The 14,649-nt window shown below is 36.5% G+C and overlaps 1 protein-coding gene across 2 annotated transcripts in view; it reads left to right on the top strand.

The window, feature by feature from the left end:
• Positions 1-14,649, top strand: part of LOC137089282 (piezo-type mechanosensitive ion channel component 2) — a 103,878-nt gene that overhangs the window by 57,649 nt on the left and 31,580 nt on the right. For both annotated transcript variants that reach the window (XM_067452824.1, XM_067452823.1), the window contains exons 24-31: positions 997-1,098; positions 2,103-2,268; positions 4,996-5,239; positions 7,358-7,460; positions 8,452-8,635; positions 10,789-10,878; positions 11,860-11,994; positions 12,202-12,263. In XM_067452824.1, coding sequence (XP_067308925.1) covers positions 997-1,098; positions 2,103-2,268; positions 4,996-5,239; positions 7,358-7,460; positions 8,452-8,635; positions 10,789-10,878; positions 11,860-11,994; positions 12,202-12,263 — 1,086 coding nt within the window. The remainder of the gene's footprint in view (positions 1-996; positions 1,099-2,102; positions 2,269-4,995; positions 5,240-7,357; positions 7,461-8,451; positions 8,636-10,788; positions 10,879-11,859; positions 11,995-12,201; positions 12,264-14,649) is intronic.

Here is a 14,649-nt window from a genome sequence, read left to right as displayed (position 1 = left end):
TTTGTAATTTATTTTTATTTGAAACTTAAATATTAATTTATGCAATTGCAATGCCTTGATTTTTAGTAAAGTTACACAGCCATAGCATTAGCCATAAATGCAATGGATAATTGGCATAATTTCTTTTAGTGTTTAGGTTTCAGCCAATAATTTTTATTTTGGTGCATCCCTACTGACAATGTTCTGCTCGGTATGTCGTCAACATGCTTCAGAAGATGCCAAAGCTAGTAGTTTCATTGTTGGTGCTAAAAACTAAAACTGGAAGCCATAAAAGACCACGAATGCCAGTATTTCATTGAGACTTGAGATTAAATAAACTGCTTAAGTATTGTAGAGCTTGTAGTATTCATTTTTCACATGCAGTTAGTTACACATTGTCGGTTAAAAACAAGAAAGTGGCTGGTTAAAACACTGAGTGGCTGGTAGATTTTGAAATCCACCAGCCACAGTAGCCGGTGGACAAAAAAGTAAATTTCCATCCCTGGTTCAGTCTATAGTCACATAGTGTTTCTTTAGAAAGTGACATCCCCAACTACTAGCCTTGCAGCAGAATTCAGTTGGTTTTTGGTGTGTGTGTATGTTTTATTAATGACATTTTTTTTCTTCAGTTTTTGAATAATGTTAAATATATTATTTTAAATCAGTAATTCCAATTTTTTATATGGGATTAGACTTAGTTAATTATAATAACCCTTGTGAGAAAATACTTCAGTGCATTTGTACCGCAAAAGAATTCATATCCATAAATGGACCATGGATGCATTTAAGTTAAACATTTCCTGAGAAACAATTTTTTATCCATTGAAAAAGATGAAACAAGTTGAGTTAAGGCTCAAGTAAAATAGAAATGAGCGTTCTGCTTGTAACGAATATTAAAATTCAAACTTATTTGGTGTAACACTGTTCTGACTGTGATGTGATCAATGTTAATCATTTTTCCTCGTATTATCTGTTTTCGGTGATGTTTAATTCTTAAACTTCTCTGTGTCTTTCTAGAATATCCCTGGAGGTTTCCCAACAGCACATTAAACTCGAACGTCATTAAATGGCTTTACCTCCCTGATTTCCACACTCAACCCAGCTCCATGTTCCTCGTCTGTGAGTTCTGCCTCAGAAATATTCAGCATTAATGTCAGACACCCGGCACAATGAGATGGCAGGCGCGGCGTGTTTTTCTAGTTTCAGCCTGACCCAGTTCTCATTTTCACGTCCAGCTCCACGATGTTTAAATATCAAACGCACTGGCGCATCTGTTAAGCCATGGGTGTCTGGTCTGTAAACCAGGAGTGTTCAGGGGCATTGTTGATGTGTTGCTATTGTGAGAAACTGAAAACCACTGACCATTGACCAACACAAACCTGCTCTAAAGTCAATAGCGCAGTATTTTTTGTGTTATTTAAAAGGGGTGTTACAGTAATATATACCTATAGGTGGTCCACAACTCGCGTATACCCTGCTTATTACACACACAGGGATGCGTGGCAGCACACATATATTTTTAAATATGAAAAATAAAAGGATTCCTCTCTGGAGAAGCATTCAGTCTTTCCACTCCATGTAAATAGAGAAACGCCCATGGTGTGACCGCAAATGGTTATTAAAGGGAATGGGAGATGAGATTGGTTTATTGCATGTAACGGCCAAAACACACCCATTTTGGACCATGCACCGGGCGAAACAAATTTTCGGAAATGGATTTGGACATGCAGAGCCGTACACTCTAGATCATGGGCTTAGAGCGTTAAAATAGGGCCCAATGAGAGGTGCCATTTAACATTTGATGTTTCGTTGTTGTGATTTGCTCCTTAGCAAGTCAATCTAAATCAATTCTCCTAGACTCGCGGGGTCAGACTTTTGACCGACAGCGTAAGATATGGTCCATTTTGGTCCAGGTTATTCTGGCCCACATTTCTATTTCGATAATACCGCAATAACAGACCGCCACAAATCACAGTGTTTGTGCCAAAACCAAAGAAATGAATGTCTAAAACTATTAAATAAAGTATCAGCGGTCAGAAGACATGCAAAAATAACATCAGCCTCTTTGTCCTCCATGTCCGCCCTTATATTGGTCTTCTCTCTCCTCTGTCTGTCTGCTGTAGATGATTTCATGCTGTTGCTGTGTGCGTCGCTGCAGAGGCAGGTGTTTGACGAAGAAAACAAAGCGGCCGTTCGTCTGATGGCGGGAGATAATGTGGAGATCTGCCGGGACCTGGACGCTGCATCGTTCAGTGTTCACAATCCCGTACCGGACTTCATTCACTGCAGGTACAGTGTCCTCAACACACACCCTTACCGCGTTTCACTGCTTTCCTAATGTGTCATCAGAGAACTGTTGCATGCTCCTCCTTTTCCATCATACAACGGGTTATGGGTAATATCACAGTAACTCAAAGAGCATGCACAGATACATACTTAAATGCTATACCTATACCAAGAAATATTTGAGTTTTATATGCCACAACGTAGCTGGCCAGATATCTTTAAATAGCCCTGTAAAATATTTTATTGGTTTCTAAATAACAGCGAGGTTTGCTTTTTTTTTGTGTGCATATTTTCATCACTGATAACAGTGCTGGTGATGAGCAGATTTTTAGCAGTTTATGACTTCTGGAAAGACTATCTGTGATCAATAATGTCATCTGACACTCACCTCAGTTCAAAACTAGTTTGATATCCTTGTTGACACTTCGTTAATCCTTTAAGAAAATAATAATAGTCATTAATATTATATATATATATATATATATATATATATATATATATATATATATATATATATATATATATATATATATATTAAACTAGATACTTTCAAACTATATCTATTATTTTTATGTATTGATATTATATATTACTATTATTATAATTATGTATTAGTATTATTTTAACTGATTCATTAATGATAAAAATAACAATTATTAATGTTATGTTTAATGAGTTACTTTTGATGGATGGATGGAAGGATGGATGGATGGATGGATGGATGGATGGATGGATGGATGGATGGATGGATGGATGGATGGATGGATGGATGGACGGATGGAACGATAGATTCCATCCATCCATCCGTCTGTCCGTCCGTATCGATAGATAGATAGATAGATAGATAGATAGATAGATAGATAGATAGATAGATAGATAGATAGATAGATAGATAGATAGATAGATAGATAGATAGATAGATAGATAGATAGATAGATAGATAGATAGATAGATAGATTTTTCTACATGATCCGCTTTCTCTCACTTTCCAAGAATTTCCTTGGATCATATTGCAGGGAAGGGGAAAATCCATAACGCAGCATCACGCGCTCTCTCTGTCTGAGCTCTAACCCAATAAGTAGCTTTTAAGTATGGACTGATCTTTTTTCTACAAGGTGATTGATTTTAGTGGAGGAAGCATCTTCTTGTTGTGGTCCATCAATGCAGGTCCATATCCCAACATCTCAGCTTTTCATCAAAGCTCTTAGTACAGGCCTGTGGCTAAACACGCCGTCCAGTGTGGACAAACAGCCGTGAGGCAGGAGGATGTGCTTTAACTTCTGGAGTGGCGGGTCTAAAGTGCACCGAAGACATGTGCAAGCTTTTAGTGTGCGGCGCTTCCAAATACATGTGAAGGAATTGCTCTGGGAATCGATCCGCTCATTATAATTATGCCTGCCAGGATGTCTGATATTATAAAGGAAATGAATCAGATCCGGTTGTGACATCATCTCATTTAAATAAATGATGGCTGCAATAACGTTTGCAAGCTTTAACTGTGCACTTACAGTGCATTGTTTGGCTGCTAAAAGACTTTCTACTTTGCTAGTTTATTTACTAATCACAAATATTTAGTTCTATTTTACTTTCAACCATAATGCAGAAAAAAAAATCTGACTGCCACTGCCAACACATTATCTTACACATTTTTTTGTTTTATTGTTTAATTTAACGCATTATCTTAGGAGTCTTTCATTACATTTCAAGCATGTTTTATTTTATTTATTTACTTTACTTCATTTAAAGGTGCACTATGTAGTATTTTTGCAGTAAAATATCCAAAAACCACTAGGCCAGTATATTTTGTTCAGTTGAGTACCTACAATATCCCAAATGTGTCCAACTATTTGTAAATTGTGAGAAAATTGCTATTTTAACTAAAGACAGGGACGTTTCAGCATAGCGTGTGAGGGAGTCGCCTGTCATTGGCGTCATATCTGCGTTACCCTCGGTTTAGGGTTTTATTTGGCAGGAGCGCTTTACTCTTAGCAGTGTGAACAAGTGAACGCACGGAGTAACGTCATAACATCATTTTCAAAACACTTAAATGTATCTAGTATGATAAACAGAGCTGCATTACCTCAAAATCATAACCGGAAAAGCGGAAATAGTGCGGGTACCCGGCAACTGTGTCCCGTCATAATAAAAGCCAGCTGCTCGCGAGCCGTGTGTTTGTTTAACAATCACTCCAGCAGCTGTGCTCAGGTCCACAACACTCGGTCCTGCTCTGCTTCACACTACAGTAACGTTAATAACCGCATTCATGAACATGATTTCTGCCCGAGTCCTATTTTCCACCGGCTGTGAGGTGAAGACCACATGTCCCAAGATGCTGCGCTCAAACTTGGCGTCATCAAACTACGCATTTGTTTAGAATAGGCGCCGTCCAGTGGACGGAAAGTTGCATAGTGCACCATTAATTTATTTTATTTTAATTTCTCTGGCATAATTATATGAAATAATGTTTTTAGTAACAGTATTTTTTTGTTAATACAATTCTTTCTCTGCTATAATATGCAGATAAATTTATAAAAGTTACATAAAAAACTGTATTATGTATCTGTGACCCTTTCAAAAGATTATTCTCTTTGATTGAACCCATAACTCTTTCGTAAAATTACCGCCAAATGCATGCAGATTTCCACTGTAATCTGCCGTCTGAACATATCATTGGATGCTCTTCTCTCAGATGACAGTCAGTCAAACATCTCTCTGCTGTAATTCTCTCAGGTCGTACCTGGACATGCTGAAGGTGATCATGTTTAGCTACATGTTCTGGTTCGTCCTGACCATCATCTTCATCACGGGCACGACTCGGATCAGCATCTTCTGCATGGGTTACCTGGTGGCGTGTTTTTACTTCCTGCTCTTCGGGGGCGATCTCTTACTCAAGCCAATCAAGAAGATCCTCCGTTACTGGGACTTCCTCATAGCTTACAACGTTTTCGTCATCACAATGAAGAACGTCTTTGCTGTGAGTGCAATCTGATATCTCATAGAAATGCATACATTTTCTGTTTTCAACCATAGTGCAGAAAATATTAGAGCCGAAAGACTGACAGACACTTAATCATATTAAGTTATGAGAATATTTGATCTATTTTTAATGTGCTAGTTTATTCACTTAATATGCTTTAGACTTCCACGTTTCACATCATTATTGGGTTCTTTAATAAAAGAATTGTGTAAACGTGATGCCATTGCATAAATAAGTAGACGATTCACAAACTAAGTGAATCGGTCTATTGAAACAAACTCTTTGAAAAAACCAGTTCACAAAGCGGATCGGACTTCCCATCACACACTGAATGGGAAATTATTTTTTGGCAACAATTAGATTTTTTATTTCAACATTCCTTTAATAATTACATTTTGAGTATTTTGGCCTTTCATAAAGGACATCCAAAAGACTTTCTATTTTTATATATATATATATATATATATATATATATATATATATATATATATATATATATATATATATATATTTATTTATTTTATAATGAAACAACTGTTACATATAATTTTATGTCATTTTGATAAACTTTAAAACCAAATGCACTATATTTTTAAAAATAAACATATTTATTAAATATCATGTTAATCATGTTAACTACCAAAACTTCACATTGAGCATGATTTATTTTATTTTATTTCTATTATTTTATTTCATTTAGTTTAGTTTAGTTTTGGTTTTCAATGAAACGACCATTACATATTATTTTGTTATTTTGATATAAATGTGAATGCACTAAATTTTTTAACGCAATAAACATATTTAGAGCCAAATTTCATCAAATTAATTATTTACAGTTTTTCTCAGTCGCTTTGGTACATTTCTCGAATCAAACTCACAATTTGCACAACAGTAAGTGCATTTCTCAAAACACCATAACCTGCAAAAGCCACTCTCTTACTCAAAATCCTTCGTTCATCTCTCAAAAGTAAATATCTGTGTCAATGAACATGTCAGTGCCATCAGAATGACAAGTCCGTGTGTCATTGTGTACGGATAAGACGGTCAAATTGTTTAGTCATGTTGTCAATATACCAGTTTACTCTGGAGGGATGTTCTGATGGAAACTATGGCTAAAGTTTTGATGACAATTATTGTCAATTGTAAGTTACATCTTAGTGTATGTGTGAGTGTAATTGGAAGAGAATGGAAAAGATTCAAATTTACACTCTTACTGTTTGTACTGTATTTTATTGACAGAACATGTCGTTGAGATACAGAAATGAAAAGACAGCACTGAATAGCACACACACACACACACACATAAAAAAAAAAACCTAAAGAAGAAATGTGAACATAGGAAAAACTGTACATGCGGTGATGTAGAAATTACATTAAGGAATTACAATCTTCCTACACCTCTTGCCGATCCTGTCTGTTGGGACACAAATTCCTTGTCCTTCCATTGTCAAACATTGTAACACTCTGTTGCTCTGGCTATCTGCTTGTTGATGTTTCATGAGAAGCACCTTCGTTAGATAAAGTCAAGATTCACCTGGGAGCAATTTACCAATTCAGGACAGATTTAGAAAAAAGTCTAATGGAAATATAGAAAGTATAGAAATATGCTTGGCATATTATGATAACTTGTTCAACCATTTTGCATGTAAAGACTTATGCAATGAGCTTGTGCCTAAATGTTGTGGGGGTGAGACTGTTCAACAGAGACCTAATATAATACATTTTGATCAACATGATATAAGCAACTGATAATGTAGGAAACATCAGAGAATTGTACTTAACCATTTGCATGGATGTACCAAAGGATTTGCAACTTGTTCAAAGAAATGAGAAACTGCTTTTTTGATGTGCACAAGAGACACAATGCTGTGAGTATTGAACAGGTAGAATCTGATCAGAGAAATTCTGATCTGAGAAATGTATCAAAGTGACTGAGAAAAACTGTAAGATTAATCATGTTAACAACCAAAAGCATGACTAATCACGATTCATTATTTCAATCTATTAAGGGGAAATAAATGCATAAACAAAGAAAATAAGTGAATCGAGAAATGAATAGATGAGTTTTGCCAATTATAACTGCTGTGGAATTGTTTGTGTTGTATTTTTCCACAGATTTTGGCGTGTGGTTATATCGATTCTTTAAAGAAGAATAACTGCTGGTTAATTCAGCTGCTCAGTCTGGCCTGCACCATCAAAGAATACAAAACCAACAATGGTGAGGAACAACAGGAGCATCAACATTTCAAATCTGTTAATAATATTTAATGGAACGGGGCTGCCATGAACTAACAATTTAAATTTAACAGATGTATTTTTACTACTCTTAACAAAGATTAATAACAAATGTATCGCTGATTGTTAAATATAGTAAATGCATTAACTAATGGGACCTCAAGTTCCCAGAATGCATTTGACTAACGAGCCAATGTGGTGTCCACAAACAATATTTTTCAATAAATTAGGTGATGATATAAAATTAACTTAATTGCAAATGGAATGTTTTCTCCAATATTTCTGTGTGTGCAGCAAATTTGTAGGCTTTTTTGCAACATGCATATTTTCGAGCTCGCCCCGAACTCGATGCGCCCGATTCAACTCACCCCTTATACCCCCATTTATTTCTCCCTACATTACTCCACTATTATATTCCACTTAAAGGAGTGAATGGAAACACGTGACTGAATTCGGAAACTGGGTGTTGCTAATTTTGCAAAGTTTGTGTTTGCTGTTTAATAATTTGAAACTGGCAGCTTCAATAGTAATGAAAAAATGTATCTTAAACCCTGTCATGGAAACTAGGATGTTTTAAACCCAAATTAAACAATTTAATAATCAATTTAAAAGGAATTTATACTTGTATGACATTACACTGTTGCCACATTGGACTAGCGGATTGGAAAATGGATGAGAATTCATTCAGCACACGACTTTCACAGTGCATTATGGGTATTCTCTAGCCGTTAAGCGTACATCAGTTGTACACTCGTATTGCAGTGCAATGTGGGATTGAATGAGTGCACTCGCTAACGTCCACTATGGTTTCAGACACCACTACAAATGGCTGTCCCCTCTAAATAATGAGGGTTTTTCCCTATTAAACGGAATTGGGGCGATTTCGGACAAATCCCAAGACCTGAAATGCATCCAAAAATGTGCAGTGCCTCCAGGTACAAGGTTTGGAAACCCGGCTCTTTTTGTGTCTTTAGGCACGACTTCAGGAACGACTTCAGTAACGACTTCAGAAACATGTCTCCTGCCGCAGGATGAGGCTGGGATCATTTGGGACAGTATCTGCTTTACGTTCCTCCTGCTGCAGAGACGGGTCTTCATGAGCTACTACTTCCTGCATGTGGTTGCAGACATCCGCGCCGGACAGATTCTCGCATCTCGGTATGACATGTACAGAGATTTGTTTGTGTTAAAATTTTAGCTTGAGGTTTAATTAGGGGTTCAAGCGCCTAGCGCTGAAACCCTACTGTAATTGTAAAAATTTCCAAGGATCAGCATTCTCTCCAAAAAGAAATCGGGCTGACCAAACCGTATGTGGTAGAGACTTGAAACTTTGAGGGCTGGTAGTACTCAAACCATCTACAACGTGCTACAGCGATCAAAAGTACGAAATCGCTCATAACACCCAAATTGTAATGCCTCAGATTTGATCATCGGAAATGTGGGGGATTTTGGATTTTTTGAAAAACCTACTTTGGAGAAATAGTCCTAGGTTTTTTGCCCGATCGGAATCAAAGCAGCAAGATTTTCTGGAGTCTGATTACTAATAATGATCAAAAAACAATTCACAGTCTCTATGGGCCAATAAAACGTTCAAAGTGGCTGTAGCCACTTTTACTAAAATGGTTATAACTCATGAACGGAATGAGATATTTTCACCAAACTTGGCACACATATGTAAGAGCTCATTCTGTGGTCTCATGAAAAAAACATGCGGTGACTGGCCACTTGGTGGAGCTATAACATGGAAAAAACATGGCTATAACTATGCAAACCTAAGGGCCCTATCTTGCACCCAGCGCAATTGACTTTGTACACCGACGCATGTGTCATTCCTATTTTGCACCAGCGCAAAGCACGCTTTTCCCTCCACAGAAGCACGTCGCTAAACTAGTGAATGAACTTGCGCTCCCTGGGCGGTTCAGCGCAAAAAAGGAGGCGTGTTCCGGCGCAAACAATCCCTGGTGCTATTTTGCTGTTCCATTAAACAATCGCGCCACTGACCAGAAAAAACCTGGTCTAAAGTCAGTGGCGCGTTGCGCGTTGTTCATTATGCTATTTTAAGGGCGCATGCTTGACCATAATGTATAGCGTGCACAACGCGCATACACTTTGCTCATGTAATCTACACAGATGCAACAGTTATTTTTACAAATCATAAATTGTTACACTAAAAAAATATTAACACATGAGATGACGGAAATCATTGTGGTGTGCCACGAAGATGTGAAAAAATAGGCATAAATCTAGCTTACAAATTATTCAGGCTAATTGTAGTAATTAAGGATCAGACCTGTTTGCCCAATAGTGGCAAGACATATATGAATATAAGGACATCTGACAAATTGGTTTGTCCGTCAAGAACCAAGAAAAAAAATAGACTGAAAAACTGAAAAAACTGTTTAACCGACGCCTGTTTAACCAACGCTATTTTGGGTGGGTTTCTCCCATCCCCATACAACACAACTTCTCTGTCTTTCACTGCTCTTACAAGAACATCAGTCTCCTCGGCTGTGAACCGCTCCTGGCGTGCGCCTGGTAAATACGCCATAATAATAGCGATCCATAATGGAACTTGCGCAGCTGCTTTTAAAGGGAATGTTGGATGCCGCTCTGATTGGTTTATTCACGTTACGCCCAAACCACACCTATGAATAATGAAGCTACTTCAGACCAACCCATTTTAGATTTGCGCCTGGCACAAGAGCCATTTATCCCGCAGGGAAAATAGCAACAGCGCAGAGACCCGCCCACAAAGTTACTTGCGCTTCGCGCTTTGACACTTGCGTTTCAGATCGTTAAAATAGGGCCCTAAGTCTTATTAACATGAAAATTGGCATGCGCTGTTTGTCCGAGGTGCCTAGACTGCCTTTGAGAAAGTTCATGCAACTCGAAAAACGTGGCCGGCGGCGGCCAATGAATTTAAACAGCTATCAGACAACTTTGGAGACATTTGTTTTTTGCTCAACCTCGACAAAACCACTGTCTCTCTGACTCTCTAGGTCAATAATTAAATACCTTTTGATAGCTATAGCTTTGTCCTTGAGAACAACCTTGGCCAAGTCCACCCAAAAGCTTAACATTCCTAAAGAAAAACTCGGTCCATAGGTGGCGCTATAACTGTTAAAAAGCTTAATAAAACGTAATAAAACATATTTTTATGCTTAAAGGCCTTAAAACGCTTGAACCCGGCTATTTGTACTTATATTTTTGTATCTTCAGTTGTTACATAAATGTTAGGTTGGTAGCGTGTAATTAGTGTAAATGTAAGTACAGTATAGTTGACTGTTGTCGTCTGTTTGTCTGTCTGTCAGAGGAGCCGAGTTATTCCAGGCCAGCATCGTGAAGGCCGTGAGAGCTCGTCTGGAGGAGGAGAAGAGATCCATGGAGCAACTTAAGAGACAGTGAGAAATATCCTTTCATTTATGTTCCATGACTTAGAGTGTGTTCACACTTGGCATGTTTGGTTGGACTGCGTCTCCTTCCACGTATCCTACATCATAAAAGCTGGCCAATCAGGTTGTGAACGTATCCCTGTGCCTTTAGGTTCGGTGCTAAAATGCCAATGTGAACGTTAAACAGACCAGCAACATGTTAATTCATGTTAGCAACGTGTTAAAACATGTTAGCATGCTAATTCATGTTAGCATTCAGCTAAAACATGTTAATACATTTATTAATGTTAATATTGTGTTAAAACATGCCAGTAACATGTAATACATGTTAATCTGTTAAAACATACTAGAAAAACATGCTGATTAATGTTAACAATGTGTTGAAACTAGGGGTGTGCGATATATATCGTCTGCGATTTGTTTTAACGATGTGCAATCTGACATTATCAAGTAACGTTAATGTTAACGTTATATCCCTCACACACACCAAGAGTGCTTGAGGATTACTTAGACTACTGCGGGTGCACGAATCCAGAGATCTAGCATAACAAATGTGATATTGGTTTTATACAAGTTTAATAAATAAGAATTTAATATTAAGGGAATTAATATTATTAACATGCTAATTCATGTTAATGTATTAAAACATACTAACAACATGCAAATTTATATTACCAATGTGTTAAAACATGCTGGTTCATGTAAGAGAAACAAAACATGCTTACATCATGCTAATACATGTTAGCAATGTGTTAAAACGTTAACAACATGTTAATTTGTCTTTACCAATGTTGTTAAAACATGCTAACAACATGTTAGTTCATGTAAGCAATGTGTTTAAATTACAATTTGCTTCTTTCAAAAGCATTTTACCGATCTCAAAACTTTTGAACAGTATATTTCAACAATGTATGCAATGTTATTTGATTTATTAATATTGAATATTATTATATCAGTAAGATTGTCGCCATTCTGAATGCATTAATTTAGGATGGATCGTATTAAGACGCGGCAGCAGAAGTTCAAGAGAGGGAAGGAGAAGATGCTCAGCCTGACTCAGGTGTCTGGAGAAGAGCAGAAGCTCATCCCACCCGATGAAAACCATGAGGATGATGATGATGATGATGGTATGATGTCTGTAAATGGGATAAAACCCATGTCCTCTCTTAGAAACTTCAAACAGTAAAAAACAAGTTCTTAAATGAGCATTGTGTATGTGTTTAACTGCATATGTTCACATTGTCTATAGAGCAACAACGAAAAGGTTTTATTTCCAATTTCACCGTCACTTCTGACGTGCTTTCATTAATGCTCTGACATTTCATTTGCAGAGAGAAAGAAAAACAAGGTGCAAAAAAAGCAGTGGTGGAGGCCTTGGGTTGATCATGCGTCCAGTAGGTTCCTCATACCTTCCTCTGATCTCACTGCTCCTTGTGTCCTTGACCAGAAGTCAGAGGATTCCCATACTGCACTGGGGCTCTGTCAGACCTCCAAGACAACAAACACACCCTCCAGACCTTAGACTTTTCTACATCTATTTAAGGCTCTGAGGACATTTTTGATTGTACAAAAAATACATCAGCCACCAGTGGTAGATTCTTTAAAGCGGTCATATCATAAAGAATGATATGATGTTGTGTGTATGATATGACCACTTTAATTACTTTATGAAATGCTTACAAAATAGTGATTAGTAGGTTTAAGGATATATTAATGACACCCGTTTGATGCCTTAAATAGATCTGTACAGCTGCTGAAGGAAAAGTTGAATGTCTGGATGGTTGTGACTTGTTGTCATGTGACCGTACAAGCAGGTGAACGGAGCCGTACAGTAGAGAATCACTCTGCCTTGTTAAAATCCACCAAAAACTCTGTTGTGGAAAAGAGAGCGATTTTGAAAAAAAATTATCAATGAGAGCCATCTTGATGTTATAGGAATAATTCATCCAAAAATGAAAATTCAGTCATCTTTACACCCTTATGTTTTCCCCCCTCAATGGACTGTTTTAAGAAGTTATAAAGCAGAATGCTGTTTTCTCTACAATGAAAGAATATATATATATATATATATATATATATATATATATATATATATATAATATATATTAGGGATGCTACAATACTCAATATAATATTGAACTGTTACGTACGCCATTCTCGTTCAATACACACTGGTGAATTGCGTTTTTTTCGGTTTTGCATTTAAATCATTATGTCTATTTCTCTCCGTTTGAAATATTTCTCGAATACAAGCTGATATGAGCAAATATCCAATTATATGCACTAAAGTTAGGGGGTGTTTTAAAGCCTTTCCGGCTAAACATTTCATTCGCGTGCTTATGCACTTTTTTGCATTGAGCGCGCGCACTAAACCTTTGTCAAACACACGTGGTTACTGGACAGTCTTACTGAGCTAATACTGTCAAATACACACCAGGTTAACATATAAACACAGTGGGTTATGTCTAAAGTGAAAGTAAAATCGCGTGCGTATATATGAGATGCGAGCAGGTCTTCAATTTACAGCAGCAGCCTAGTAAACCAATTAAAGGGACAGTTCATCTCTAAAATATGTAAAAATAAATAAATAAAAAGACCTTTAATACAGTAGCTTTTAATCAATGTTGTATATTGAAGACTATGTAGTTTTAATTTTAGCCTGCATTTATTAATTCAATTTCATACTTAAATGCTACTGTACATCTCTGAGCTGCCACTGCCACATATATCAATCTTTATTTATTTTATATTATAAAATACACTGGGAATGTGTACAAGGGTTTTTTTTAGGTAAAGTTTTAAGTTTAAGTTAGGGCTTTCAAGTCTTTTAAGTAAAATAAAGAATTGCAATAAAAACATTTTCTCCTCAACCCTTTTTCTGTTTCTGTCGCCTAAGAATAGAATAGCAAAAAAAAAAAAAAAACGAACAGAAAAACTATGGTTAAAAAACGAGGTATGTATTGAACCGTGGACATTGTGCATCCCTAATATATATATATATAGCTAACAAAGTAATGATGAGAATGAACAAAACACTGAACAAAATACAGGGTTTTAACAGACCAAACTAAACAAAGGAATGAGCATCAGGTGTAAGCGAACCAATCAGTAACCAAGGAGACGAAGCAAGAACGGGAACAAGGAAGCAGATAACAGAGCATAACCAATTCTCTGTAAAACAACACGGATAAAATGTCAGAGAACCCTGACAGGTTTCAACCAAAATATTAAGCAGCAAAATGGTTATTTTTAAATTCTATAATATTTCACAATATTAATGTTTCTTTACAGTATTTGTGATCAAATAATTCAGCCTTGGTGAACAAAAGAGTCTTATTCGCAGTGGTGGAAAGAGTACTGAAAAAGTAGAAGTACTGTTACTTGTCAAAAAATGTAATTTAAGTAGAGTAAAAGTACCTGTCCTAAATACTACTCAAAGTAGGAGTAAAAAGTAGCCGTTTTAAAAAAAAAAATACTCAAGAGTAGTGAGTATTATGCTATGAATGTTAGTCCACCTTATACCCTGCAAATTAAACATTTAGCTTACTCTTTAATGGAAGATTCTCAGTAAGAACAAAAACATGATGTCACCAAAAAATATTTCTTTAAATATTTATTTTTATTTTTGACTGTTAGCACAAAAAATACAGCCATGTAATATTTGAGAAATCAACCAATAATCTGGTAACATTTATGACAACCATTCTGTAGAGGTTTTCTTGCAGTTAATTAAAAAAAGGCTGCAAAGCGTTGTACATTAACAATTTCACGTAAAAAATC

This window comes from Pseudorasbora parva, chromosome 9, assembly GCF_024679245.1.
Source record: "Pseudorasbora parva isolate DD20220531a chromosome 9, ASM2467924v1, whole genome shotgun sequence".
NCBI classification, from domain to species: domain Eukaryota; kingdom Metazoa; phylum Chordata; class Actinopteri; order Cypriniformes; family Gobionidae; genus Pseudorasbora; species Pseudorasbora parva.
Note: the sequence above shows the minus strand (reverse complement) of the source record. Positions and strands in the feature narration are given on the sequence as shown.